Source organism: Saccoglossus kowalevskii, chromosome 21 (assembly GCF_978046115.1).
Source record: "Saccoglossus kowalevskii chromosome 21, keSacKowa6.1, whole genome shotgun sequence".
In the NCBI taxonomy this organism is placed as follows: Eukaryota; Metazoa; Hemichordata; class Enteropneusta; family Harrimaniidae; genus Saccoglossus; species Saccoglossus kowalevskii.
The window spans coordinates 7,440,865-7,468,060 of NC_140661.1; the positions used below are offsets into that span (position 1 = coordinate 7,440,865).

The window sequence follows — 27,196 nt, forward strand, 5'->3', positions numbered from 1 at the left end:
TGTCCGTCAATACTCAAACGGCGAGAACGCAACACTATTATGATTCACGATGTGCAAATAGCTGTAGGCGACATACCTTTACCAATCGTTGGGACGTTTACAGAATATAGGTCTTAAAGCGCGGTGGTCGTCGCGCAGCGCATGTTCGAATGTCATGTAAATAAACAATGTATTTTACACACGTTGTATACGTCGCTATGAGTCCCATATCGAACAGGACGCGGCACGACGACTGCCGCCCTTTAAATAGCATCCTACAAAACTGTTATTGTAGCCTCAGGCTTAGTCGCATATTAATCAACTAAGGTATTGATTACCTCTTTCCGTTACTTGTGGCATTCTCCCCACTCGGTCTACAGTCCCCCTATTAAAGCGGGAGGGTCGTCACCTGCGCACGCGCGGGAATTGAGTCCCAGGCGACGATAACAACACACGCTAATAAACGCATGGGTAGACGCTTGTTTGTAAACAATGACACGCTATGGCTACCTGACGCATGCGCAGGTGACGACACCCCCGCTTTAAATGGCAAATCATTTAGTGGTGTAGTCTGATAATGTTGTTAAAAAAACATATAATACGCATTTTTTTGAAGCTCGGAGTGCAATAATAGTGGATTTAAAACCAGTAAAATGGAGTGTACTTTTCAAAAGGATTCATTTGATACCGTATGTAGGATTTGAATGAAACTTCGAACACGCTCAAATAAACGTTATTATTATTGGTGTGTATGACAATATAAACTAATATTAATTTGTGGAAATGTCAAATCTAAAATCAGTTTAAAGGACGCTGGGTTTATATACTCCTCACTGCTCGTGTGATACATGCATCGTATCATACTCTATCGATGTTTGGTCGGAGATTGTCAAGAATGTCATTAAAATAAATGTTAAAAATTGAGCGAAAACTTCATAAATCTACAAAGAGTCAACACTACGATAAAGGACTTTCAGTTTTCGGCATTGTAAAATTGTTTCGTTTTTTATAGGGGAAATATGTCATTTTCACCAAGTGAATCATATTTATTAAAGTTATTGTTTATACATGAGTTGTTACATAGTTTTCAGTTGTTTTCAGCTATAATTCAAGACAAATAAAATACCAAACAAAAGAGAATATAGTATAGCAAATTATGTTTTATCCCTAATATTTAAATGCAAAAATTATTGTTGGTGTGCATATGGAATATATTCCCTTATTCGTAATATATTTCTGAATTTACTTGTCAAAATCATTCGTTTTAGTTTGTTTTCAGAAAAACGAAAGAATTTCGAAACGGGGGTCTTTATTGTATAATCAAACAAAAACCATACATCTATAGCATAGACTCTGTGCTATCACACAAACCATTGTCACATGAATATTAATCATTCAAAATTCGAGCACGTAGGCATGATTCGAGTGATTCCGATGATTTAACAGTAAATATTATACATCATATTTTCAAAATATCACGTTACAAAATCCGATATATACTTCGTTTTCTCAATATATTTCAAAAGAATTGAAGAAATGTTGGTAGGATGAATGAACTGGTACAAGTAACTCGTGTACGAATGATAATGGAAAGCACAATAACGTCAGAAGCTCATTTTTAGCCAGACCGAACGTTTTGGGGCCCAGTCACGGTGACGTCATGTTTATAAACAAGCAATATAACTATTTTCAGCAGACCATATGCTGCAGATTGCATGATCTACATGGCCAATACGAAATCTCGGCCTAGGGGTATTCCGGGATTGTACAACGAACGACTAACCAACGAAATCAGTTCATTCACCGGCAGACGACAAGACTAATAAACGATGTAAACAAATAGTTGTAACCATATTATAAAATTTTAATGTACATAATACCACGTAAAAAGTATTAGTATTAGTCGCCACTCGAGTTTCGCCAGCGGGTTACGTCGTGCCTTCCAGGCATGTGAAAGTCCCCGCAGACGTCAGCCAAGAATGTAATACGTGTGATATCAACTGCAGGCCCGTGGCCAGCACTTTTGAATAGGGGGTTCGAAAACAACAATTATATATTTGATGTGAAATGTGTAAATTTTATAATATTCAAAAAGTGCATTTGAGCTCTGTTACAGACATTTTTATATTATCGGTTTGAAATTAAATTTTATTGGTAAGATATTTCACATAACATCTTTGAACTATTTTACCATTTTAGAGAAGGGGCCCTGAGCCATTCCTCACCTACAGACAAACACATCCACACCATTGATCCACTACGGAAAAATGTTGTACACACAAAAAAAGACAAGACTGTATGTATCTTAGCATTATTGTCTAAGTATTTTAAGGTAGAATGCTACTTGCGAGTTTCTTCGCTCTTCGCAGATGTTAGCGCACATAAAAGTAACACGATTACGTGTCGAAATCTGTCTACAATTATTCATTTTAGTATTAGTCAATTTTGTATTATGTAAATTTATTTCTGTACAGAGCCTCAGCCTATCGTACAAAATGTAATGGGTAGAAAAGTGCATAGCCCGTTTTAAACACAATACAACGTCCATGTAAACATATGGTACTAAGTTAAGCTGAATTCATATTCATCTTGTCGCTTGAAAACTTTTAAAAGATATAGAGCTATTTGTTATATGGTGTGGCAGTTTGTGTAGTGACGAAGTAAGTCCAGACTGTCAGTATTTGCATAATTGCATAGGGTTATTGACAAAAGATCAGCCCTTAGATCATTATAAAATGGACATATAAAAACAAAGTGAATTTCATTTTCTACCATGCTAAATTCGAACGTATCACTGGAAAAACTAAAAAAAATATTGATCTAACTGTATTTGTGTGTGTCTGCCTCAGGCTAAATCAACATTATGTTTATGGCCAAAACAGCGAAAACTCGTCAGTATATATTTTAGTCTATAATTGCTTGCCAATGAATCTCCCAGGTTATAATACTACTTTGATTTTTCCAAAAGTACACAGCCTGGATGATTGTGAAATTGAGGCATGCCACTATTTTTTTATTCTTTGTGTAAATATCCCTAAGAAATTTGCAGTATCTCCAACTTGTTTTTCAAACCAGACAATGCCGAAACCATATTTGAACAGGAGATTTTTATGTGGGTTCTCCAAGCTAGTCTGCCGGTCTTGTCTAATCGTTTAAGCATGATATAACATGTTTTGGGGTTTCAGTAATTTTAACCAATATGAGATACAACGCTTGAAATAACCACAGCACAATGGCAGCCTTCCACATTCGTCTAACATCGCTACATTGTTTGCACAACTATTAATGCTAAGTACCGGGTAGATATCTGCAAAATGTTATCTGTACCCTCTCGATTTCCGAATTTACGTACCCCCATATCGCTACCATAAGACATATCTGGCACAATGATTGCATCAAACAAATTAAATGCACTAACAAATCGCATACTACCATGTTTCTTGCAGTATGTAAATATATTTGGTTCACTGTAAATCTGTTTTAGAGGGCGGTAAAATAATATGCATACAGTGGAAGTTTAGCAGCAGTCTCAATAGACTTCAATGACTACAACCCCTTTTATGAACCCACTAAAAATATAGTAAATTTTCTGAGACATCAAAAAAAAAACAATTTATGATTCATCGCATAGTTTCAGTGCTGAAGCAACACTGTGGGGTAAATTGTTGGCTGCAACTCGTGATGATAAATCTTCGGCATTTTTTAATGATATGTTCAACCCGTAGCTGTACAATATTGTCCAATAACACAGGCTACACGTACAAATACAATAAGTTAACTACATTTGGCTGATACACTTGGAACAAAACAGTATATATGCCATCATTAACTTGAAGAATACAAAACTAATGAACCAAACTAGGAAAGTACAGTGTGGTGTTGTCGTGTCAATTCCGTTCGATCCCCACACTTTACTAACTGAGCGAACATTAGCACAAGACAAACTGCCCTATTCAGGACCACCACATCCTTCAGAGAGTGACTACCATTACATTATTGTTTCAATGTTGTTTTAATATTTAACATCAGCTGCTTGAACGCGATCTTCATTACACCATCGCGAAATCACCGAATAAAAGCTTGCCTATGTATAACAACCTGTTTGGGTTGGCTGCTGTTGAGCTGAGACGGCATAACTTCACGATTGACATTTAAAGCTCGTTGCCCCCTAAATGCTCATTACTATGCATTACTCATTACATTACTCTGATAGTTACCTCACGGAGTCAAGTGAATTAAGGTAGCAGGATAGTTTTTTTGCATGAAAAATGTAAACACCTATAATCGGAATAAATTTTACAAGAAACCATACAATCTATATACATTTGTATGTTTAGAAAGCTCTTGTCTTGTATTTTCCTACTATTAATATTTTGTGAACATTGTGTTTGTTTTAGCGTCACGTGATTCTGAAAATCAGCGGGGCTGATAATTTAACTAACGTGAATAAAATTTTAATTGTCATCTCTACAGTCATTCATGCGATCAAAAACTTTACACTGTTTTGAAGCAAAGGTCATGAAGTTTAAATCCGTATTTCTATTTTTTGCATTAAGTTTTTTTTTTCTTTCCGAAAATCACAAATTTCAAGCACGTTTTTTGGTGTTAAAGTTAGAGTATACCGGTGGTTTGCACGAGGTTTGTGAAAAAACGCAATAGAATTTTGCAAATATGCAAATACGGATATGGAGCCAACATATCCAAGAGTAGGAAAAGTTAAACGGCGACATCGTAGCGCTATTCACTGAAACGCCATTTAAAATTAGGTCAACGGTAATTGCCAAAAACCGAACACCGAGAAATCGGCACTTTTATGATTTCAAACTTCTGTCATGAATTTGTTTTCGCGTATCTGTTGACCGACTTAATTAACTGATTATTAGCGAATTGCTGTGTTATGTCTGTCATCGTGTAGGCCTATTTGAAGTTTTGGACGGAACTTGGCTCAGTGGTTTGGAACTAATTACAAGATACCGTCGCTATTCTGACATCCGTAGTTATTAATGTAGTGAACGATTAATCAAAAGATATGACGTATTCAGTACTTAGTTTGATTGGCTTTATGATTGAAGTTTACGCCTTAGAGTCTTTTTACTGCTTTGTAATTGGTTAGAGTTTTGAAAATGAATAAAGAGAGTTTGAGTTGGTCTTGAAGAATACTCCACGACAGACGCAGTAGAGAAGAGAGAGAGGGCAGTCCGAGAGAGTCTTGGGGCGAGCCTTGACGCAGTCCAGTCTTGGGCGAGTCTTGGTTCAGCCTTGCGAGAGTCTTGGGGATCTTTTCCCCAGGGCGCTGTGTCTGATAGAGTGTTCGATTGACCGACTAAGACGAGAGCTGAAACGTATTTCGTTGTGTGTGCCTTATTTGACTGTAAAGTATAAGTGACTTTCCCGATCCCGTACCTCAAGGGGACGAGATAGAGAGACGAGACGAGTTTCCCCCCTGACAAGTGTGGAGATCCAGAGAGAAAGAGAATTTCCCCCTGATACTTCAATCAACGTTAACTCCCGTTTTAGGAGCAAAATTTACATGGGCTAATTGTAAATGAAATGCTTTGAAAGTTGTTTTCGGGAAAAATCATGAACCGACATTTATATCTGTGAAAAACTTTGTTTTTTTGCCGTTTTCTTTCACGCTATGGAGTTTTGTGACGGTCTGTGCTGATAACGAACGGTGACGTCATTCATTAAAGCTTGGATTATGCAAAGTGGGCGGTTCTGTTTGCGAGTAACAAACAATACAGACACTACACTTGGCAGTTGAAGTGTTTGCAAATACAGTGTATTTATTTTTGGGCCGTTGTGTTTGTAAACTTATTAGTTCAAGCATGATGCCACGAGTTTCGAAGTCTCCTGGAGGCAGCTCGTACATACTGGCGAAAGGGTGTACCCGTTACTGGTTGAGGTAACCCCTAATAGCTTGACAGTTTCACCAGAGCGCGCCGTCCCTTTCCAGTCGCTCGCATTCCAATGGCAGCCTTTCTATTTATTTCGAAAACTGACCCCTTCTTTCGGGATGACGCGAAGCTAGGCTGGCTCAGTTGCGATCGAATACAATCTCCTTGCGTTCAAAGAAATTCAAACTGACTGCCTAGACCGTGACGCCTGCGCTCCACTATTGAGATATTGCCTACTTTGCAAAATTGACAAATCTCTTTTTCTAGGGCGCCATTCAACAGTGACATGTCAACGAGTCGAATCTCGCCGTCTTCAAACGATCGACCGTGACATTCACTCTCACTTTCTTCTTCTTCTACGTCGGAAAGTAATAATATTTTCCTGCGAGATACAGACATCTCTCGAACGTTTTGAACAGGACTCTCAGTGTCACGGTAAAACTTTCTTCGCTCACTTCATGGCTGACACTGGTTTCGACGGGGAAATCCGTTCTGTACGAACCCAGCATCGTCTCTTTCTTTTTTGACAGGAGTGATCATTCTTTTGACGTTTTTCTTCTTTCTTCCTCGCTTTCTTTTTATTGGAAATTTTCGCGTGCTTACTATCTCGTCCATAATTAGTGAATGACAACTAAACTAAAGAATTACTGACAACCCTCTCCTTCTTTGCATATTTTGCACATTAATGAAGGAAGCTGCCCTGTTTTTTAATTGGTGTGAATAGAATAATTGTAAAATGTGACCCAGTGATGTATGCCGGCATGTAGCATTTCCTGTGCTATTAAAAATCAAATCCCGCAAAACAGAGTTGTACCGTCGCAGTAACCTCCGGTCTTATACTTGTAGATGAATCTCTTCAAAATTTAATTGTAACCGGACTCACTGTTATCATCTATAAAAACTACCTAGATTTTAGATGATACTTTTATTTTTTACCGAAGTCGTACGAAAAAGTCAACCCTTGCCTTGCGTGAAACACTGGCCCACTATCCGATGTCAAGACGTCGGCTCGGGGGGGGGCGCTACTATTTCGTTGCCGTGCATTTTGTTCGCATGAGCACATTAGATAAAACAACCAAGTATTTATCTGACAGATTTATTACATGTAACATAATTTACGAATTTAGAAAAACCTAAGCATGCAAGTATGCCTACTTGGTGAAAACTCCTCTGAAAAATGGATCATATAAACCAGGTCCAAGCATATTCTTATCATTGATCAACCTTTACATGTAGTTTGTGGCCTGTTACCAGAATTTTCATGCAATGCATAGCCACCACTAATGACCGTATTTTATTGTTTGCAACCATATTTTGTAAAAGGGAGCCCCCTCCTCCAATGTAACTGCATTACTTCTGGACTAGGAAAGTAACCCCGTGGTCAGACACCTTTCAATGACAAAGCCAAGAAAAAATATTACAGAAATTTATTGTAAGTTTTTATTCTGTTAACATATAATTACATTGAAGTGGTACATTCATGTACTTTTTTGTTTATTCAAAATTTGTTGTTCAAAAGCGATTGTTTTGTCTTTGCTGTACTTCCTGTCTAGAAAGGCAGCAGTGCACACATCTTATCAGCTGTGTGTAAACTGTTTGTAAATAGCACATAAAGAAAGTGGCTCAACTTAAAACTATTTACCCTCAGTTCAGTTATGTTTGTAAACCATGCATATTAATGAGATGCACTAGTTGGGTGTACACTGGATAAACAAAAACTTGGCCATTTGTTTGCACACAAGAAAAAAATCAGTTTACTTGTACAAGATATTTTTTTTCAATAAAATAAAAACACCAATGTATGTAGCATGCCTTAGGGAGCTATTCGTGTGATTTTCAAAAAAAAATGTGAAAAGTGCCCAAAAAACTATTCTGCTACTTTAAACAATGATAATTATTTTAATTAATACTGTTTGTTTTATTATGTTCTAATCCACGATCATAAATCTATTCACTTCCAAAATTTAGGGGGTTCGACCGAACCCCCCGAACCAGTGGCGGATCCAGCAAAATGCATTGGGGGGGGGGGGTCCAAGCTAAATCGCAGAGAAGCTATGCGTAATCCAGATAGTATAAATCGTCGTGCGTTTGGGGGGGGGGGCATGGCCTCCCTGCCCCCGCCTCTGAATCCGCCACTGCCCCGACCCCCCCCCCCCCCAAAAAAAAAAAAAACTACGGGCCTGAACTGACACCGGTGACGCTGAAAAAGCGACAAACAAGTGGTGTCCCAGCATTGACGCTGCAGGTCGGCGTCTTCTACACCGTTTGTGCTGGGACAGCGCTTCCGGTGACGACACAACGGTGTCCCATAGCCTCCATTTCGTACAATATGACGTCATATGTAATTGTTTTTTCAAAATGGCGACGAGCAGTGAACAGGGGAGGTCTGGCATCGCCGATGTGTTTGGTTTTGTCCCACAGGGCCACGAAAAAGCGCTAAAACACGCTTTTTACAACGTTGCAGCCTTACTGTTCGTCGTGTTCACGTGTGTTGCTGCGATCTCTGTTTATTTTGTACTCGAAGCCTTTCTTCGACCTCTGCTATGGGCTACCCTCTGTGGAACAGTCCTCTATCCATTCAAATACAGTCTCACGACGTTTGTTCGAAGATGGCTGCGCGGTCTGAGAAAATCTGGGACACCGCTGCTTGTAGGAACAGTTACGATTCCGATAATCGTTCTCAACACCGCTACGGAATCGATTGGACAGCTCATAGCTAGAAAAACTAAACTATTATTGGGACTCGCGTTGGGATTACCTGTCTGTTTTTTACTGTGTTATTTTATGGATGTTGTGTTTCATTTTTTGGAAGGGGTCACCTTATTCCTCTATAACCTCTTAGGATATTTTAATGCATTATGGGTAAGTGAACATTTGATACCAATTACATCTTATGATTTATTCATTCTTTCATTTATTCTTATTCAATTTCATTTGTTCATTTATTCATTCATTCATTAGTGTTAACACAAAAATATTCATCCAGGACTTGAAAAATTATTTTAATAACGCGGAATGCACATATATTCACATTCAAATTAATGACATGCATAACAGTTCTTTGGACTCAATCTCGCAAACAAATTGACGTACATGTACATGTATGTACAGTATTACCTCAAATTAGTTAAATACGAACAGAACCAATAACTGATAATGATAACCTTATGTTGTTTTGTGCAAACCATACAATATTTGCTACATTCACTTTATGAAATCTCGACACGTGCCAACATTTTTAACCATTTGTGTTTGCAGAGGGATTACAGCAGTTACATTCATGTTAGTAGGGACCCATCAGGACGACTCAGCTCGTGCTAAAATCACGCCCTCATTCATCGATCTGTTATTTGACCCAAACATAGAAAACTATACTGATATGATGATAATAGTAATTGCTATATTGAAATTATATTCATTTGCTGTTATGGTATTTATTACGAGTCATCGTCACTTCGTGCACATGGAAGGCAGAGGAGATTAGAAAAAAAAAAATTGTCATGTCGATATAGCATAGCAAGAAAAAAATGGTTGCAAGAAGCAAATAAATATGCGTCACTGATGCGGCCTGCATTCTTTTCTTTCATTACCATACCAGCACTTCCACTATCATCATGTCATACTAGTATGAATCAGTATATGTTCTCTTAAATTTACCACCGAGGGTGTGATTTCTGTTCATGACGAGCATTCAGGCAGCAAATTTAACATGCTGAGTTTTGACCCGAGCATCTATCGAGATCAAGATCAAGTTCGGTCCTGAGTCTCGGCATGTGCCGAGATCTCTAATGTGAACACCACTATTGTTGTTTTTTATACTGTGTTCCTGCACATGTTTATTTTTTCTTTGTAATTTTACTTTAGAGTTGATTGTTCGCATGTGGTTGTTGAGGTACATGAATACAGTGACATTGTGTTTTTTTAACACACTTTCTATTACCTCTACGTTCACACAAAAATGAACGCATTTTATTTTGTCATGCCTACATTCAGGCAATGTGGACATGAAAACTGGAATACATGCCCTTTGACCACTTGCATTTTTGTTCTCAGCAAAATTAGCATAACTTTAATGTGATAATAAAAACAAATTTTATTGACACATAACATCCCTGGAAATGAGTTAAAATAGAAAACAAAATAATGGTCAAGAAAAGACAGTGTCACATCTTAGACACTACCTCTACTGTGAAATACTCTCAGAAATACATGTAAAATACATTATTTAAAAAAAATAATAATAAAAAAATCCCATAAAACATAAGACTATTAATTGAAAATAAAGCAAGTTGAGTTTAATAATAATTATATTATACCATGCCTGGTTTTGAAAAAGATACTGTATTTTGAAGGCCGTTCAGGGATCAAATTAAGGCCTGTTCACCCTTCCCAGACAGATAGATTTTAGCTGGCACAGGTAAATGAACAAATTACCTGTCCATGTGAACAGGTATAAAGATATAAAGTTTTTACTAAATGACCAAAAAAGGTAGTCCCAAATCTGCTAATTTCCAAAAAATTGCTTTTAGTGTTTTTAAGGTAGAAACCTAGTCATAATTTTTGACAAAATTGTTATAAATCACATGACAATGTTCATTAGTTTATTATGTACAATCATGAAGCTAATGTCCCATGGTACAAAGAAATAGTATTATTTTGAGTGTTAGAGTTAATCTTTTTGAGAAACGTGCTCTAATATTTCTTGAAAATTGCTATTTTAGAACAATTCCATAGAACAATGTTAAAAAAAAGACTCTTTTTAAAACCCTGATTTTTTAAAAAATTCAGAACAACAAAAAGTACTCTACCATTAACAATATATGATTTTTTCAGCCTATGTCACCAGGCTAGATTTTGAGATATTGCATAATATCTCTACTATAGGAACCAATGATAAAAGTGTTATTATAATAGTGACAATATCCTTGCATTGTCTTACATTTATTGCAAAATGAATAAATTCTGGGTATTTTAATTTATTAGTAGACTTCTACTTTATAACTAAAATGATGAGAAGCCAAGAATGAATCTCTTAATTTATTTTGTTAAGAACAGGTACATCATCAAACTGAGATAGGCACTTTTATTCTTCAACCTGTCAAGGCAACTTAAATTTGTTATTTCAACCTTTGCATAGAATAGCACTTCATGTACTGTTATATTGACATGTGTAATACACTCATTAACAATGCAATATAGACAACTACAGTCAAGCTCTCGCAAATAAACATTCTTCAGCATTGGGATTTTTTTTTATTATATTTTTGTTTTCAAAGAAATGATTGGCAAAAATACATGTACATGTAGAAGTTAGGCTGTAATTTTTGTGTTTTCCCAGAGTAACTTAGATTGTCATTGCTGGGTTAGGAAAATGAATGCATCACCAACTACATGTAAGCAGTGTTTATGGTTATTATGTATGGATTGAACTGTACAAATCAATAAAATATATTTAGTGTGTTGAATGTTAGTAAAAACCATCCACAGGTCAGAAGAACAATTTTAGAAGAGTTGAATTAACACTTTAATGTAACAGTCATCTCAACTTTTTGTTTTGTAGGTCTGGACATTAGTCATAGCCTATCTATTGGCTGTCATTTTCTGGTGGAATCCAGCATCTGCGAAGTTTTTACGTCCTTTATCATTACCAGTATGGATAGCATTCCTCTTTCATTTGGTAACCATTGCCGGTGATTACCGAGTGTTTATATTTATCATTATGGTAGCGTTATTAGTAATGGGCGTGATTTCCGATATGAAGGAGTCTACTCAACAAGACAGCATATTGGGTAAGTACATAAAACTCTACAGTTGTCGTAATGCAAATTTCATGTATTTTGCATTTATTGTATACAGTACAGTCTGAGCTAGACTGGCCCAGTCGTGACAATTTTTTTGTTTTATTTTATTATTTCTTAATTGTAAGTTTTGTAAAGTACATGCATCTCATATTTACTCTTTATACTGGTAATTTGAAGTGCATATGTGCTTGGATTTTCAAGATTTCTTTGAACAAATACAGCTCTGTGTTACTAAAGCAACATGTCATTTGTAGATAAATCATATTCCCATATTTGCTTCATTCGAATCAATAAATGCAAACATGAAGCCATAAATGCTTTTAATGTAAGCTGGATCATTGAAATGTGACTTAATTTTGACTGTAGTCACATATCGTTCATTGGAGATGTGTTTTTAATAGTGAGAGCAAATATAATAATGTTTCCAGCTAGATGTATTATATGGAAATGTTTTTAAATATATTAATAAGATATCCACATTGTCAATTTGTCTTATCAATCGAACAAATGATTCTACATGATTATCTGTTTTTGTGATTTCAGGCACGAGTTTGAAGTTTTCAACAAAGACACTTACAGCTGCTGTTGGTTCTATATTTAGTGTCGGTAATGACAGTTCTCCATCATCTGGCCCTGACTGCCAAGATGAAGATGAGAGCAGAGAAGCATCAGTAGCTATGGAAATGGACCAGGAAGAACAGTACATTGAATTACAGAGACCAGATGAGCCAGATTCCTTGCATGACCCACCTAGAGAAACGCCAAAACGAATTCATAGTCTGAGATTTAGAAAAAGAAAGAGAACATCCAAATTAAGTGATCGATATTTTTTTGCTCTTATCTGGGCTTGCATCTTAGTGCGAATATGGCTTCATCTATGGATAATACAGTTATTACCAATTCTGCTTATTATCTGGTTATTAAAGAAAGGGGCAATGCATTTCAATTTATGGCGATACTTGGACGACAAAATTAAGATGGGATGGCATTATGGAAAGCAGTGGACGGACGGGAGAGACAGCGTGTTGGTTCCGAAACCAATCAGAGGGATAGGAAGATTGATTCTACGTGGTGACGCAAAGGTAACTATGAACTGACACTGAGGAAAATACCATATTTGTCTGTATACTGTTTGACCATTCTCCATCCAGAGACTATGGGTCTTTTATCACTAAGCTAGGTAGTCGCCAGGGAACGTCCCACTAATCTTTGCCACAAGCTAATTTAAATATTAATGACTGGAGAGAGTGCTGTTTGACCTGCCATGTGTTTTAATGAAACGCAATATACACATGGTGTAGAATATACCTTTGTTTTTTGTTAAATTTGGATATATTTGTATTTCTGGCAGCAACAATCCATTCATATGTAAAACCCTGTCAGATATCCAAATCTGTTTTTCTAATTATAAAAATGTGTTACCATATTTGCTCTATTACTAGTATTAGAAGTGCATGCATGGTAACATACATATTGGAGGTTTGTCTGTGCTCAAAATAATTCATGATTTATTATTACTGTGCACAATATATATAATTTTTGGTTTATATGCGCTTCTATTGGCAATTCACTTCTAATAGAGCAAATACACTATACATTTACGCAATGTTTGGACACCTTTTTATTTACACCAGCTGTTACCACAATGCAGTACATGACAGAAATAGAATCATGCATGTTATTGTATATAATTGCACAAAAGCTTGTCATAAATCTTGTAAAACGTTTATTTTGGTGTGTAAACCAACAGACAGATGTATAATAATAAAATTATCATGAGAATATAAAAAGTACAGAATCCCAGTAACCTCTGCAAAATATGTCTATTTGACAATAAAAATAATTTATGCATATCTTGCTGCATTCTTGTATAACCTCATTGAATTTATTCAGAATTTTAATGATATTATATTATAATTCTTAGTTCAATTTTTCTGTTTTCTTTAGTTCATTTCATTTGTTGAAGATTCATTGGACAAATGTATCAGCATCTTCATCATCATGTTGCTATTGGTAACCACAGTACTCGTGAGCTTTCTTCTTGCAATGCAGGTTTGTTATTTATAGGCTTCACTCTACTAATACATTTTCTATAATTCTGCACAGTATCAACTTGCACGATATTTACAGGGTCACTGCATCTTTGTATTTAACATGATACATGTATCAGTTGGCTTAAATTTCAATATAAGATTATGATCTATGTGACTAACTTTTTGAGTTCCTTTCACCTGAATTAAAAAATAGGAGATCTAAACAGCACTGCATGCTGCATAGACGTTTTTATGCAACTATTTAGTCTGGTAGCCTTCCTTAGCATAATGAAACCACTGTTTATCTGTTGAATAAAGAAATAAAATGTTATAATATGTATTTTTTATTTCATCATTATACAGGTGCAGGCAGAAAGTATGCAGTTGGTGATGGTGACGAGTAATTTGATAAATGCTACTATAGCAAACCAACCTGATATCAATAAGTAGGTTGAATAATGTGTGTGATGTCACTAAAGTATGATGCAATGTCACCAAAACATGTGATGTCACCAAAATATGATGTGATGTCACCAAAATATGATGTGATGTCACTAAAGTATGATGCAATGTCACCAAAATATGATGTGATGCCACTAGAATATGATGTGATGTCATCAAGTTTTGATCAGTAAAATAAAATGTCATTAAAATATGGTGTAATGTCACCAAAATATAATATGAAATAATGGGCATATCATTCAGGTGTACTTTAAGTTAGTAAGAATATCATTCCATACAGTACAGTTTAACAAACAATAAACAGTAAACCCCAATTATCCAAGCTTTGAGACTGACCAGATAATTGATCATGTAATTAATTGTAATTGTATAAGCATTAACTTATAATGGATGTCAGTTCTTTGTATAAACAAAGTACAATTAATGTAAGGTACTGTAAAATCTGTATTAAAGCTGTGGTTTCTATTAAAATGGTACAATGCAAAAAGGAGATGTGGCTTCTATTAAAGCTCCTACACATATGAGAAATTGTGATTTTTTCGTTCTTGTCACATACGACTTATTTACCACTTCCGTGTCACTGAGAATATTCTAGAACCGTACTGTGTCTGGGTGGAATATTCTATATTTTTTTTGAAACTGGTTGAATAGGTAATAGAACACTGTAGGAGGCAATAGAAGGTAATGGAACATTCTAGAAATTTGTAGTAAGTTCAAGACTCTTTATGTATGCTGATGTAATGGTCTATTTATAGACAGTGCGGGTATATATAGGGGAGTTGTTCAGCACTGAGATCAGATCGGGGATCTTGTTGTATTGGAGTTTAAGTATCTAGTTATTGGAGTAGTGGAGTTTTACCTCGTTATTGTACTTGATGTTTGCAGAGTATAATAATACCAGTACCAGTTGAAACCTCATCTGTTGGCTCCGTGTTCGTACTTTATCATCGCCGCCAGGGAAGTCTTTCTGTTACTGTTGCCATTTTGGTATTTGAACCATCACACCTGTCTATACCAATTACGGTAATATTACGTTGCGTGTGACAGTTCTCAATTGTTCAAAAGAATGGGTGCAGCTTCTAATACAGATTTTACGGTTAATGGGATGTTACTACTAAGTATAATGCATTTATGTAGTTATCTTACATTTCAGATTGCTACCAGATAACTTTGATATGCAGAAAATGGTGGACACTATGCTAAACAATGCATACCTGTATGGCAGAGAATGGATCACATCAAAGGTAAAAATATAAGGTTATTACGAGAATACCTCAAAGTATGCACAAAGACAGTACAGCTGAAGTATTGACCTATGCGCAACCGAGGTAAATGCACGGCGTACTGTCTGAGTGCATACTTTGAGGAAATGGGAATGCCGAAATTCAAAATGTTTAGAACAGAATCAGCGAACTTCTTTGTGTGGATCCGGTCAACCCTGATGGCAGCCATGTCTGTTTTTATTATTATAGGACGCTTACACGTGTAATCATTCCATATTTGGAATTTCCTTATATGGTAGGATGAAAATACCACAAAATTACGGCACGCTGTAACTTATGGCATTACAGTGACAAATGTATAATATAGGTTCTGTTAACAGTAAATAAATTACAGAAATAAAAGCCAGTCTACTGTTTTAAGGCCTGTCTAAATTGCATTGGTTATGGAATGAGAAGAAAATGTACTGTAAAATTTGTTTTAGAAACTGCGGCTTCCATTAAAATGGTACAATGCAACAGAGGGGATACGGCTTCTATTAGAACATCTACATGTATGAGAAATGTGAATATTTGGTTCTCAATTTTTCAAAAAAGAATGGGTGCGACTTTTATTAGGAATGCGGCTTCTGATACAGATTTTACGGTACTATTGTATTGATTTATAAATTGAATTGATTTAATCCTTGAATGTTATTATTAACCTAGGTGAACCTTGCTTTGAGTGGACAGAATATTAACACATCTGAAATAGAGAAGGAAATTCTAGCAGTTTGGGATAGACTGTATGAAGAATGGATTGCTAAGGTTTGTATTATATACAGAATTTGAATTACGAAGTAGTGTGATGTCATATAAATTATAAATGTATTCATTTTCATTAGTATTTAATTTAACTATTTCGTCTTATTCACTAGATATTAAAAATTCATGAATTTTACAATAAAAAAAAAGTTTTATTGTAATTTGACATGTTCATGTGGATTTTATTTAGTGATTTTAACTTATTGAAAATAACGAAAATAAAACTCAAGGAATAATTAATGTTTTTACAGTATTGATGTGATTTATCGAGGTGTGATATAAAGCAGATTTTCGGCTGATCTGCACTGGCTCGGAAGATGAATTCTGATTGGCTAAAAAAACAAAAAAACTTGTGGCGTTGAATGCACGCTCATTGTCAGTATTGTTATGCAAATTCAAACTAGCTAATCATTTACAACCTTCCGAGCCAGTGCAGATTAGCCCAAGATTTTGTGATTAGCATCAGCAGCATATTATAAATACACTTGTTATCTACTTTGTTCCTAACTGCAGGGTTTTCTGGTCTTGTCAAACAAAGTATTAGTGATGATACTTTCAACAAAGTCATGTCCAATTTCACATCGCAGCATTCCTAAGCGTGTAAACAAATCTGTGTTCATTTACTAAAATTTGAATTTACAAAGAAATTGTACGGCTGATCTGCACTGGCTCGGAAGATGAATTCTGATTGGCTAAAAAAACAAAAAAACTTGTGGCGTTGAATGCACGTTCATTGTCAGTATTGTTATGCAAATTCAAACTAGCTAATCATTTACAACCTTCCGAGCCAGTGCAGATTAGCCCAAATTGTAAATAAGAGTAAGAAGTAAATTAGTGACATGTGTTTCACTGACGACTTTCACCACCACACAGATTGCGTTCTTCTCATTGTGTTAAAGCATCATAAACTTGCACAGTTGAAAAGTATGACGTCAGTCCATGGTGGGGACTAATTATAGAATGACAACCCTTCACTCACACATGGACTGCTTTGTTTGTTAATTCTTATATGTTGGTTTGTCTGAATGATGTGTATCATTGTCTATCCACAGAATGTGACAGCATTGCCGACTAAGAGGGCTTCTGCATTCAGTCCATCATGGAGTAATTTATGGGAAAGTTTTAGTAAAATTGAAGGAATTGAATTACAAGTCACAAATTTTATTTCTGTTATTCAGAATAACATTGGGACTTTACTATCGGTAAGTATCAGTTTTATCAGCAGTCAACCATGAAAGAGAAACACACAGCGCCCTCTAGTGATTTAGAATTTATATTTGTGAAAAGATTATTAGATAAGCAGATTGAATTACTGATCCACCAAGCACATGTCAATGAAATTTGTTTCATGAAACATATATTTGTGGTGATCTACAGAATAAATGCATATTAATTAGATCATTTGCATATTATATAGGATTAACTATATTCCTGTATATTCGATTGAAATTGAATTTTGTATGCAGATATCTTTTGTATTTTCCTATAAAACAATATTTTTATGTGATAGAGAAAAATAAGTTATTAAGAAAAAAATTGAAAGGAGGTTTTTTTTATAATCTTCCTCCACCAAGAGTTTTTAATGGTTATTCTCTGAAGACGAGTGTATTTTCTTACATTTTCTAGGTGTTAGAATCTGTGTGGATAGTATTAAAAGGCAATCTGAACTTTGCGCTGACAGTCGTAACTACTACGTTATCACTGCTACTAGGCGGTGGTACAGCATTATTCAACTTCTTTGTGTCCTTGGTAAGTAATACGATGTAATGTCTCACTGTTGCTAAGAAACAAACATTGCTAACAACAGTGCCTAGTTTTGATTAATCCATCTTATAGAACCTTTTCATATATCTGGCACCTTCACAGTTTCCATTCCGGGGAACTCAAAAATAGGCAGCAGCAAAACATAGCTTCCGCCAGGAGCCTCTTTCTAAGTTCACCTAAAAGGCCTCTCCAACAGGAAACTGTGGGGGCGCCATTGATCTGTATGCTGAATTTAATGAACATTGTACACTCTTTTCAGATTTTAATGTAACTTTTTGCTCCTTTTGTGTGGTTCAATTAAAAACTGTATTTAGGTATTTATGGCCAATATATGTTTATTGAAAAATATGAAATTTGTCATTTTTTGCATTGACCAAAAGAGATGACAATTGTCAAAATTTTAGTGAAACAAATATAAATTTTTTATTTTTTAAAAATGGGGACTTTCTGTATAAATCATGTATATTCCAAAATTAATTGAGACACATTTTTCAAATGCTTGTTCTGGTTTTACAGATTGTGTTCATCACCACGTTATTCTATCTATTGAGTTTTAGTGGAGATCAGTATAAGCCAGTTCAGTGGATTGCTGGATTAACACCTACAGTTAATATGGGATCCAAACAGCCAAATAAACTTGGACAGGCAGTAGAAGAAGCCATCAGGTAGCAGGACTGAACCATTATTTTTACTGGGGGTGCTAGGTCCAAAATGTGTGCAAATTATTTTTATTTGCTGTGAGCTGCAGCCAACTGGGAGGGTTATATTTTCTGCAATAATTTTATTCTCATGCAAATTATTTTGTTCAGTTAATATTTGGGAAGAAATTGTATTTTCCCCTTCACTCTCTTCCTCCTTCTCGAGCAACAATAAGTGTTTACCTATAAGTGTAGCCATTATCACACTTGCATTTATAGATAGTTGTTTATTCATCTAAATACATTCAAACACCAACAAAATTCATGGTAAAGGTATATATATATATATGAGTTGCTTTGGACAAATCAACTCCAGTTTATTTTTAATTTAACTGTTCTGTATTTGTTTTCAGGGGTGTATTTGGTGCTTCTGTTAAAATGGCTGCCTTTTATGGACTTTATACTTGGTTGACACATACAGTGTTTGAAGTAAAAATTGTATTCATTCCATCAGGTTGGTATATCCTTAATTTGGTTATTATCAGACTCTACTGCATTGAATATAGCATGGTCATTATACACTTTGATGGATTTTATGATGAGGTCATTAATTTGATGAAGTAAGGATTACTTTAATGAGTTAGAGTTGGTATATACCTTGATGATGGATTTTATAATGTGGTCATTAATTTAGTAAAGTCAGTCTACACTCATGGACTTAGTGAGGTTATAATAAACCTCCATGGGTGTAATTATAGACTTTATTGAATGTTATGAGGTCATTATACACAAATAAAACTATTGATTGTGTAATATAATAATAATATTGTATATTTTTCAGCACTAGCTGCGTTTTTAGGTGCTGTTCCATTTCTGGGTACATATTGGGCAGCATTGCCAGGAGTTATTGATTTACTAGTCCAAGGAGAATCAGTATTGGCAGTATTACTGATCTTCTGCCATATTCTCCCAACATATGTTGTTGACACTGCCATCTATTCCGATATTACTGGGTAGGTATATCAATAAGCAGAAACCGATACCGGTAGTAGTTGTTGGATCAGGCTTATTATCCGTAAATCTGAGTTCAAATCTTACATGGGGTTGAATGCCAGAATGGGGTTGACCACTTCCCTTAGTGAGCGTGCCACATATTTAATAGGGAAGCCAAAATCATTGATCAAGACTTACAAATGGTCACATGAACCTATCATGTAATCCCAACATGGGCTATACTAACTGTGGAAAATGTAATATCAGCACTTTGACTTGCTATCCACACATAAAAAAAGTCAAAGTCAATGTTAAATGCTCTCAGCTTGCATGAAAAACATAATTAAAAAAAAAATCGATATGCAGCATCACTTGAAATGATATCTTGTGGTATAAGTTTGTCAGCTGCATGCACATACCCACAAAGTACAGACAATATAACAATGATGATCATTTACCACTGTTTACCACTGTAAACTGAGAACAGACTTCTCAAGGTAGAGTGAACTAAGTGAGTATTGGTCACCAAATCCGGGAGGAGAATAACACACTGGAGAGGAGCATTTGTAGCCAAGGTGTTTATTGCTCAACTGCTAGGCCTGGAACTGAGTCTAAATACTCACGAGATGTTCCATACATTATCATTATTCAAATAAGTAAACTAAACGTCATAGCCTCAAATCATTACAGTCACATGTTATTGATTAGTTAACAACCTAGATAAAAAAATTAAAAAAGGAGGTGAAATTTACCTGAGATTTTATTATGATAAAAAAAAGTAAACCAATTTGTATTGAAATATCTCACATATTGGTATTTCAAATTTGTTAATTGCACGATAACAATTATTTAATATTGAGTGTGCTACATTTGATACTACCAGGGTGAGTGCAACCCACACAAATACTTCATGGAGACCAGTTTAGGTCACGTATCTTTATTTGTTATCTATCTAGAGGTGGTCACCCATATTTAACTGGTTTAGCGGTTGTTGGTGGGATATACTGTGTTGGACTGGAAGGTGCATTCCTTGGACCCATATTACTGTGTTGCTTACTGGTAGCGTTTAATATATTCACTGCCATGATGAGTGATCCGTCAGCTGTTACAACTCCAGATACTGAAGGTAAATATCGACAGTCTATAGTTCCCTCTATTTACAACTTGACGTTTTCTTATGAAGATCACCTGTGTAATGTGATCAGTGACCACTCATTTGGCATTGGTCTGGTTAATTGGTCCTTTGTGTATTGTTACAAGATGATTGCATGTAATTTTTTTTTATTTTTTAATTTTTCCCTATAATATAAATATATATTGAATTGAATGATATTTAATTTGTGTGAATGTCAAGTGCATGTCAAGTATGAGGTATAGTAACAAATGTCACAATGGCATTGTCATGCAGTCGTTATAATGTTTTGTGATGAAGAAATATACATGTACTTCTCCTGACTGTGCAATCAATTTGTTAGAATGCCGCTTACTGATTGTCAAATAGCTTTGCAAACTATACTTTAAACATAATAATAGCAAACATAGTTTGGTTATTTCTTGTTTATTTTAAGGTTATTCTTTAAGATCAATTCCAAAGTCGTATCAGGGTTTAGGACTATTGTGTGAAATATTGGATGGTATGAATATGCACCCAATAAAGGAAAACATTCAATTTTCAATTAGTTGGAAATGATTTTGGGTTCACATTCCATGCTGAATTTGAATTTCATTTGCTAACGTTTGTGAATAGCATTTATGAGGTACATGTGTTCACAGACATTTGTCTCATTTCCGAATTACGACAAGAGATAACCCTCAAACACTTCAGAAAATTCATGCATATACATAATTAAATGTTTCACATAACAGTATACAGCTGTATGATTTCAGAGTGCAGAGTATTGACTGTTGGCGTACTAGCTGCTACTTTAATAACCAAAAACCCCTCTATTAACAATCTTATTCTACTTTCTACCATTTTTTTCTTTTTTTTTTTAAACACCCTCTCCTGACCTCCTTCTTTTTCATCAGATGATGACCATGTAAGTGCAGTTATTAGCTACACTGCTTATGTCTTATGATGTCTGTCTGTGTGTGTGTCTTCCTTTGCATGACCCTATATATTGTAGTGATATTGCTAGCCCCATGCAATGCCTTGTTTAGCATTTACCGATGTAAACACTGAAAAATGTACGGTAGTAAAAAATTGATGTATTGAATTTGTAATTGAGGAGGATATTTCTTTTTAAGTGCATCTTGCTATGAGGAGAAAAGGGTTTAATAAATGACCATTTTTTGTAATAATTTTTTTAAAACAAAATGGACATTGTTGCTCCAAAGACACATGTGTTATATAAGTGTGTAATAATCTTTTCAAAAAAAATTCTATTTTTAATTGAATAAGACAAGACTTTGGCATTATACAGTTTCAGGGGAGGGGTTAGGGTTGGCAGGTAGGTTTGGGGTCAGTATGTTGCAAGGAAGTTTCAGTATGGTTTGAAATAATATTTGCAGTGCTTTGTATCAAGTTTGCTATTTTCTGACTTTTCGAGACTTAGCAATGCTGTTACATTTTTTAAATTGTCACATTTCTCAAGCTGAAATACTCTAAGAGACTTATCCTCCTCTGATTGCAACTGTTACGCTGCTTTCACTTTTTGCGCAAATTAATAACATGTTATAGAGTTAGGATCATCTGGGAGGTTTTTCAAGCGTGTAATGCGTGTGTAGGTCATTGCTGCTTGTACAAATTGTCAACATTGAGGGCGCAGTAACCACTTTCATCTAGATTTAACAGTTAATTTTTTGGGAGAATTACATCACCAATATTAGCCATGGATGTAAAGAAATATTCTGGTCTGAATATGATTGGGCACACATTGTTGTCATGTATTCATGTAGTAATATATATATAATAGCTCTCAGTGGTGGGAGTAACTGGTCTGAAGCATCTTGAAACCATTTGATATCAGTTAAATTGCATCTTCTTTTCGCACTGAAATTTTGGTATTTTGGAACACTCTGGTTTTCAATGATTGTAAGCTAGTTGCCATAGAAACTGAGATCAACTTGGTTGACATCCTGTTTTATTTTTAAATCTCATTAGAATTTTTTTGCCATTTTACATTTTGCAAACATTATCTTGCAGTGGAAATTACTTACACCCAAAACTTCAAAAAAAGCTCAATTTAGAAAAGGGATTTTTTTTTAAATTAAGAATTGTATGAAGGTACCATACATTGTGAGTGAAGTTTGATTAAACAGGAGAGAAAAATTAAGGGAGCTCACTGCACCACACTTTATGTACAGTTTGTTAGTCAGTTAGGGGAGCTCACTGCACCACACTTTATGTACAGTTTGTTAGTCAGTTAGGGGAGCTCACTGCACCACACTTTATGTACAGTTTGTTAGTCAGTTAGGGGAGCTCACTGCACCACAAAATGCATGTAGATTGTGCTGTACAAGTATTGTTTCTACACCACACCACAGAGGGCGCTATAGTCATATTACAGTGGGTAAGATTTTAAACATGTAATATTTTTGTTTTCGCTCAGGATTTTCCAAAAAGACGTTGAAGAGGTTTTTCTCCAACTGAGTTATTGCTCATAAATATTCTAGCATTGGACTCTCGCCTTTATCCTCCAAGAATACAAGATGATTGGTACCAAGGCTGTCTTGAATTGACCAATGGGTATTCAAGAATAGTCATGTTTATTTTGCATAACCTGGTTATTAATACATTGTTTATGAATATTATTTTTTAAATTAGTGTGATTTGCAACAACTGTGATACATCAAAAGTTCAATGTAGGATAAAAAACTTCATTCCTTTAGTTTTTTTCTGAACGCCCCTTCCCCCTCCCTCCCAACCTCCCACTGAAACTTAATTGATAAATATTGATCATGGCGTCTTGCCAACTCACGCCCCAAAAAAACAGCTACAAAACCTTCAGCCGTTCAAGAGGAAATAATGAAGGGGAATATACGCATGCGCAAACTATATTTCTGGGTTCTGTGCATGTTCTAGGTCCATGCCCTGAAATTGACCTCATTTGACGCACATATTTACACTCGAACCAAACCATTTTTTCATCTTGGATGTGTGTTTTTTTATTTTCTATTATTTTTGTCCATGATTGGATAGAAAAAAACGAACTACAAATACTTCAAGATTTTTTGGACTTCATTAAAAAATAAAATCGTTTTTGTAAGATGGAAACTTTTTGAGGTCAAACCCCTCTCCCCACCCCCAAACTAAAGCAAATAAGTTTGTTATCCGACATCAATTTTTTGACGTTGTCCCTTAGTCAGCCATTAGATAAAAATGTAGATATCTGTCAAATACATCTGTCACAGGACAAGAATATTGATTGTGTTAGTAGTCGAAACTGCCTGAAATATAAAATATTTTTTGATAAGGTTTTGAAGTGATCCAAACAAATTTAAATTTCATTGAATCTAACTTTTTATGGCAGCTGTGCTTGACTTTGACAATGATCTTACCAATGTGTATTACTTATGTACATCAGGTCATGGAGGTCAATTTAGAATTGAGTGTGTTATTGTAACAAACATTTTAATTCCATAGTTAAAAAAAAGTTTTAAATTCACATGCAATAGCCCCTCAACCTTTAACAAAATAAAACACTCATAATTATTTTCTCATTTTTTCAAAAAACACTATCACCACCTTTGACCAGTGAGTAGTGATTTCCAATTGTTCCAAAATTATCCAACAAATTATAGAAAAATACATATAAATAGGTAAAATTTTTCACTAATATTTTGGCAGGATGACAAAACCATCAAACGGTTAGAAATTTGATGAGCTTATGCAGACTGGAAACTTTTAATGATTAAATTTATAGTAAAAACATCTAAGATACATACATAGTGTAGTTATGCTGTATTAGTAACTTTAATATAATGTAAGAATCTGTTTTGTTTAACCTTTTCACCACCAGACTTCCTCGTTCAATTTGTCTGCGCTTTTTCCTTTTATTCTTCAATATTTCTGGAAATGAACCCTAATTTTGGAACCAACAGACAAAATTTGAGTCGAAATTTTTACTCAAAAAAATTTGGCTACTTTTGTCCCAATCGTGTGAAGAAAAGTGCAGATTATAAACGAGAATATTTTGTAAATTTTTGATGAAAAGAGGGAACTGGTGATGAAACGATTAATATATCGTACATGGGAAATTATTTTTTTTTTTTTTGTATTTGAGTGTCGCATAATATATAATACATATATATATATATTATGATTATTGTACACTTGTCATATGTACTTGCAATATTTTGAACATTTGAAACCTAAGCGATCAAGGTCTGTAAATAATTGTTGTATTTTTCAGCTTTATCTGTGCAGTTATTTAATAAAAAGATTAATTTATCATATTAAAGAAATATTTTATTTTGTTGCATATTTTGGTAGCTGCTGGAAGAGCTACTGGAGTTCTATTTTTGACTCCCATGTGCGAAGCACAAAATGGGAGTCTTTGCAGTTAGTGTGTCTGTATGTGTGTGTGTATGTGTGTATGTGTGTATGTGTGTATGTGTGTATGTGTGTCCGACTGTTCCACTGCTATCTCAAGAACCATACATCGGTTTTTGATGAAACTTGGTGCATAGATGCTCTGGGCCAATGCGCAGATTTGATTAGGTTTTGGTAAAAATCCATGCTCGTTAATTACCTAATTTGCATGATAATTAGCTAATTTTTAGCTGTTCTATGACTGTTCCACTGATATCTAAAGAACCACTCATTGGATTTTGATGAAACTTGGTACATAGATGCTCTGAACATATGCGCAGATTTGATTAATTTTTGGTAAAAATCCGTGCATATTAATTACCTAATTTGCATGATAATTAGCTATTTTTTAGTGGTTCCATGACTGTTCCACTGATATCTAAACAACCACTCATTGGATTTTGATGAAACTTGGTACATAGATGCTCTGAACTCATGCTAGGTTTTGATTAGTTTTTGGTAATAATCCGTGGATACTAATTACCTAATTTGCATAATGATTAGTCAATTTTCGGTTTTTCCACTGATATCTCAAGTACTAATCATCATATTTCAATGAAACTTGGTACATAGATGTCATACGACACTGCACAGACCTGATAGTTTTTATGGTAATATCAGTACATATTAATTACCTAATTTGCATAATTAATTAATTTTCAGCATTTGATATAAGTAGTTAGCATTACATTTCAATGAAACTTGGTACTTACATACTCAAGGACTATGCAGAGATTGATTGTTTTCGATAAATATTTGTGCATATTAATCACCTAATTTGCATAATTAGTTAATTTTCAGCTTTTCCACAGGTATCTCAAGTACTAATCATCGCATTTCAATGAAACTTGGTACATAGATCCTTTAGGACTATGCAGAGACCTGATTAGTTTTAGGGTAAATAATTGTGCATATTAATTACCTAATTTGCATAATTAATTTTCAGCTTTTCTACTGATATCTAAAGTACTAATCATCACATTTCAATGAATCTAGAATTATGCAGACCCAATTAGTTTCCGGTAAATATTTGTGCATATTAATCACCTAATTTGCATAATTAACCAACTTTCACACTGATATCTCAGGTACTATACATCACATATCAATGAATGTACATGGATGCTGTAGGACAATAGACAGACCTGAATAATTGTGGGTTAAAATCTGTACATATTAATTACCTAATTTGCATAATTAACCAATTTTAAGCTTCCACACTGATATCTAAAGTACCGTAAAAACTCCAAAATTTCGACCGGTTTTAAATAATTGGTGTTAGATATGTGACGTGTTTTTAGAGTCAAAATTAAGGTGCATTTTCAGACGGTCGAATTTTTCAGAATAGAAATCAGCAAATGAAAAAATGGGGATGATATACAGTGTGCTTCATTAGTTTTTAAAAAATGCAATGTCCGTCAATTGACGTAAACTTCCTCATGTTTCACGGTAAAAGCAAAGGTCGTGGCCGAGTTGTAACTCAAAATCTAAACAAAGTCATCAATCAGTGAGTATTATGACAAGCAAAACAAAACATCAAGACGCGGAGAAGAGGTCAGCACAAAACTAATAGGTCAAAAGACAAAGCTGTCTCGCACTACCTAGAAAAACTTGCGAATGTTCGAAGTACAGGTACCCATTGGACAAAAGATGCATGGAAGTTTAGCAAACTATCTCCCCGACCCAGTGCAATGTATCCGGTTAGAATCAAAGCTCACGTGTCCGTTATTTGAGGGACCAAATTCTGCCGTAAATTCGCCCTTGGATTAAAAAATAAAATGGGATTTAAAAAAATAAAATGGGACTTTTAAGGTGTATTTTGGCGTCATTTTTCGGACATTTCAATCAATCCTGCCGGCTAAAATAGAGTCTAAGTTTTACCGTAGTCATTGACGTTTGTCTATTCAAGAGTACACGTGTATGATTTTTATCGTGACTAGCGTGAGCGGGTAAGCTTCCTTTCGAGAATGAGCTGTTATCACTGTGAACAATGTTAAATTATTCTTCAGATGACCAGTTTATTTTTTAAAAACAACTAATTTTTTTATTTAAAAAAAATCATGCCGTTTTCG

General features: G+C 34.9%; 1 protein-coding gene across 1 annotated transcript; it reads left to right on the forward strand.

The window, feature by feature from the left end:
- The first annotated feature begins 8,234 nt into the window (after positions 1–8,234).
- On the forward strand, positions 8,235–24,997 carry LOC102802754 (transmembrane protein 245-like). Its single transcript, XM_085495429.1, has 14 exons — positions 8,235–8,738; positions 11,437–11,665; positions 12,221–12,759; positions 13,625–13,729; positions 14,074–14,156; positions 15,326–15,416; positions 16,101–16,199; positions 17,249–17,398; positions 17,823–17,945; positions 18,477–18,625; positions 19,012–19,112; positions 19,440–19,611; positions 20,548–20,717; positions 23,143–24,997. Exons 1-14 carry the CDS (start codon positions 8,235–8,237, stop codon positions 23,181–23,183), a joined length of 2,556 nt encoding a protein of 851 aa, XP_085351555.1. The 3' UTR covers positions 23,184–24,997.
- Positions 24,998–27,196: the final 2,199 nt, after the last annotated feature.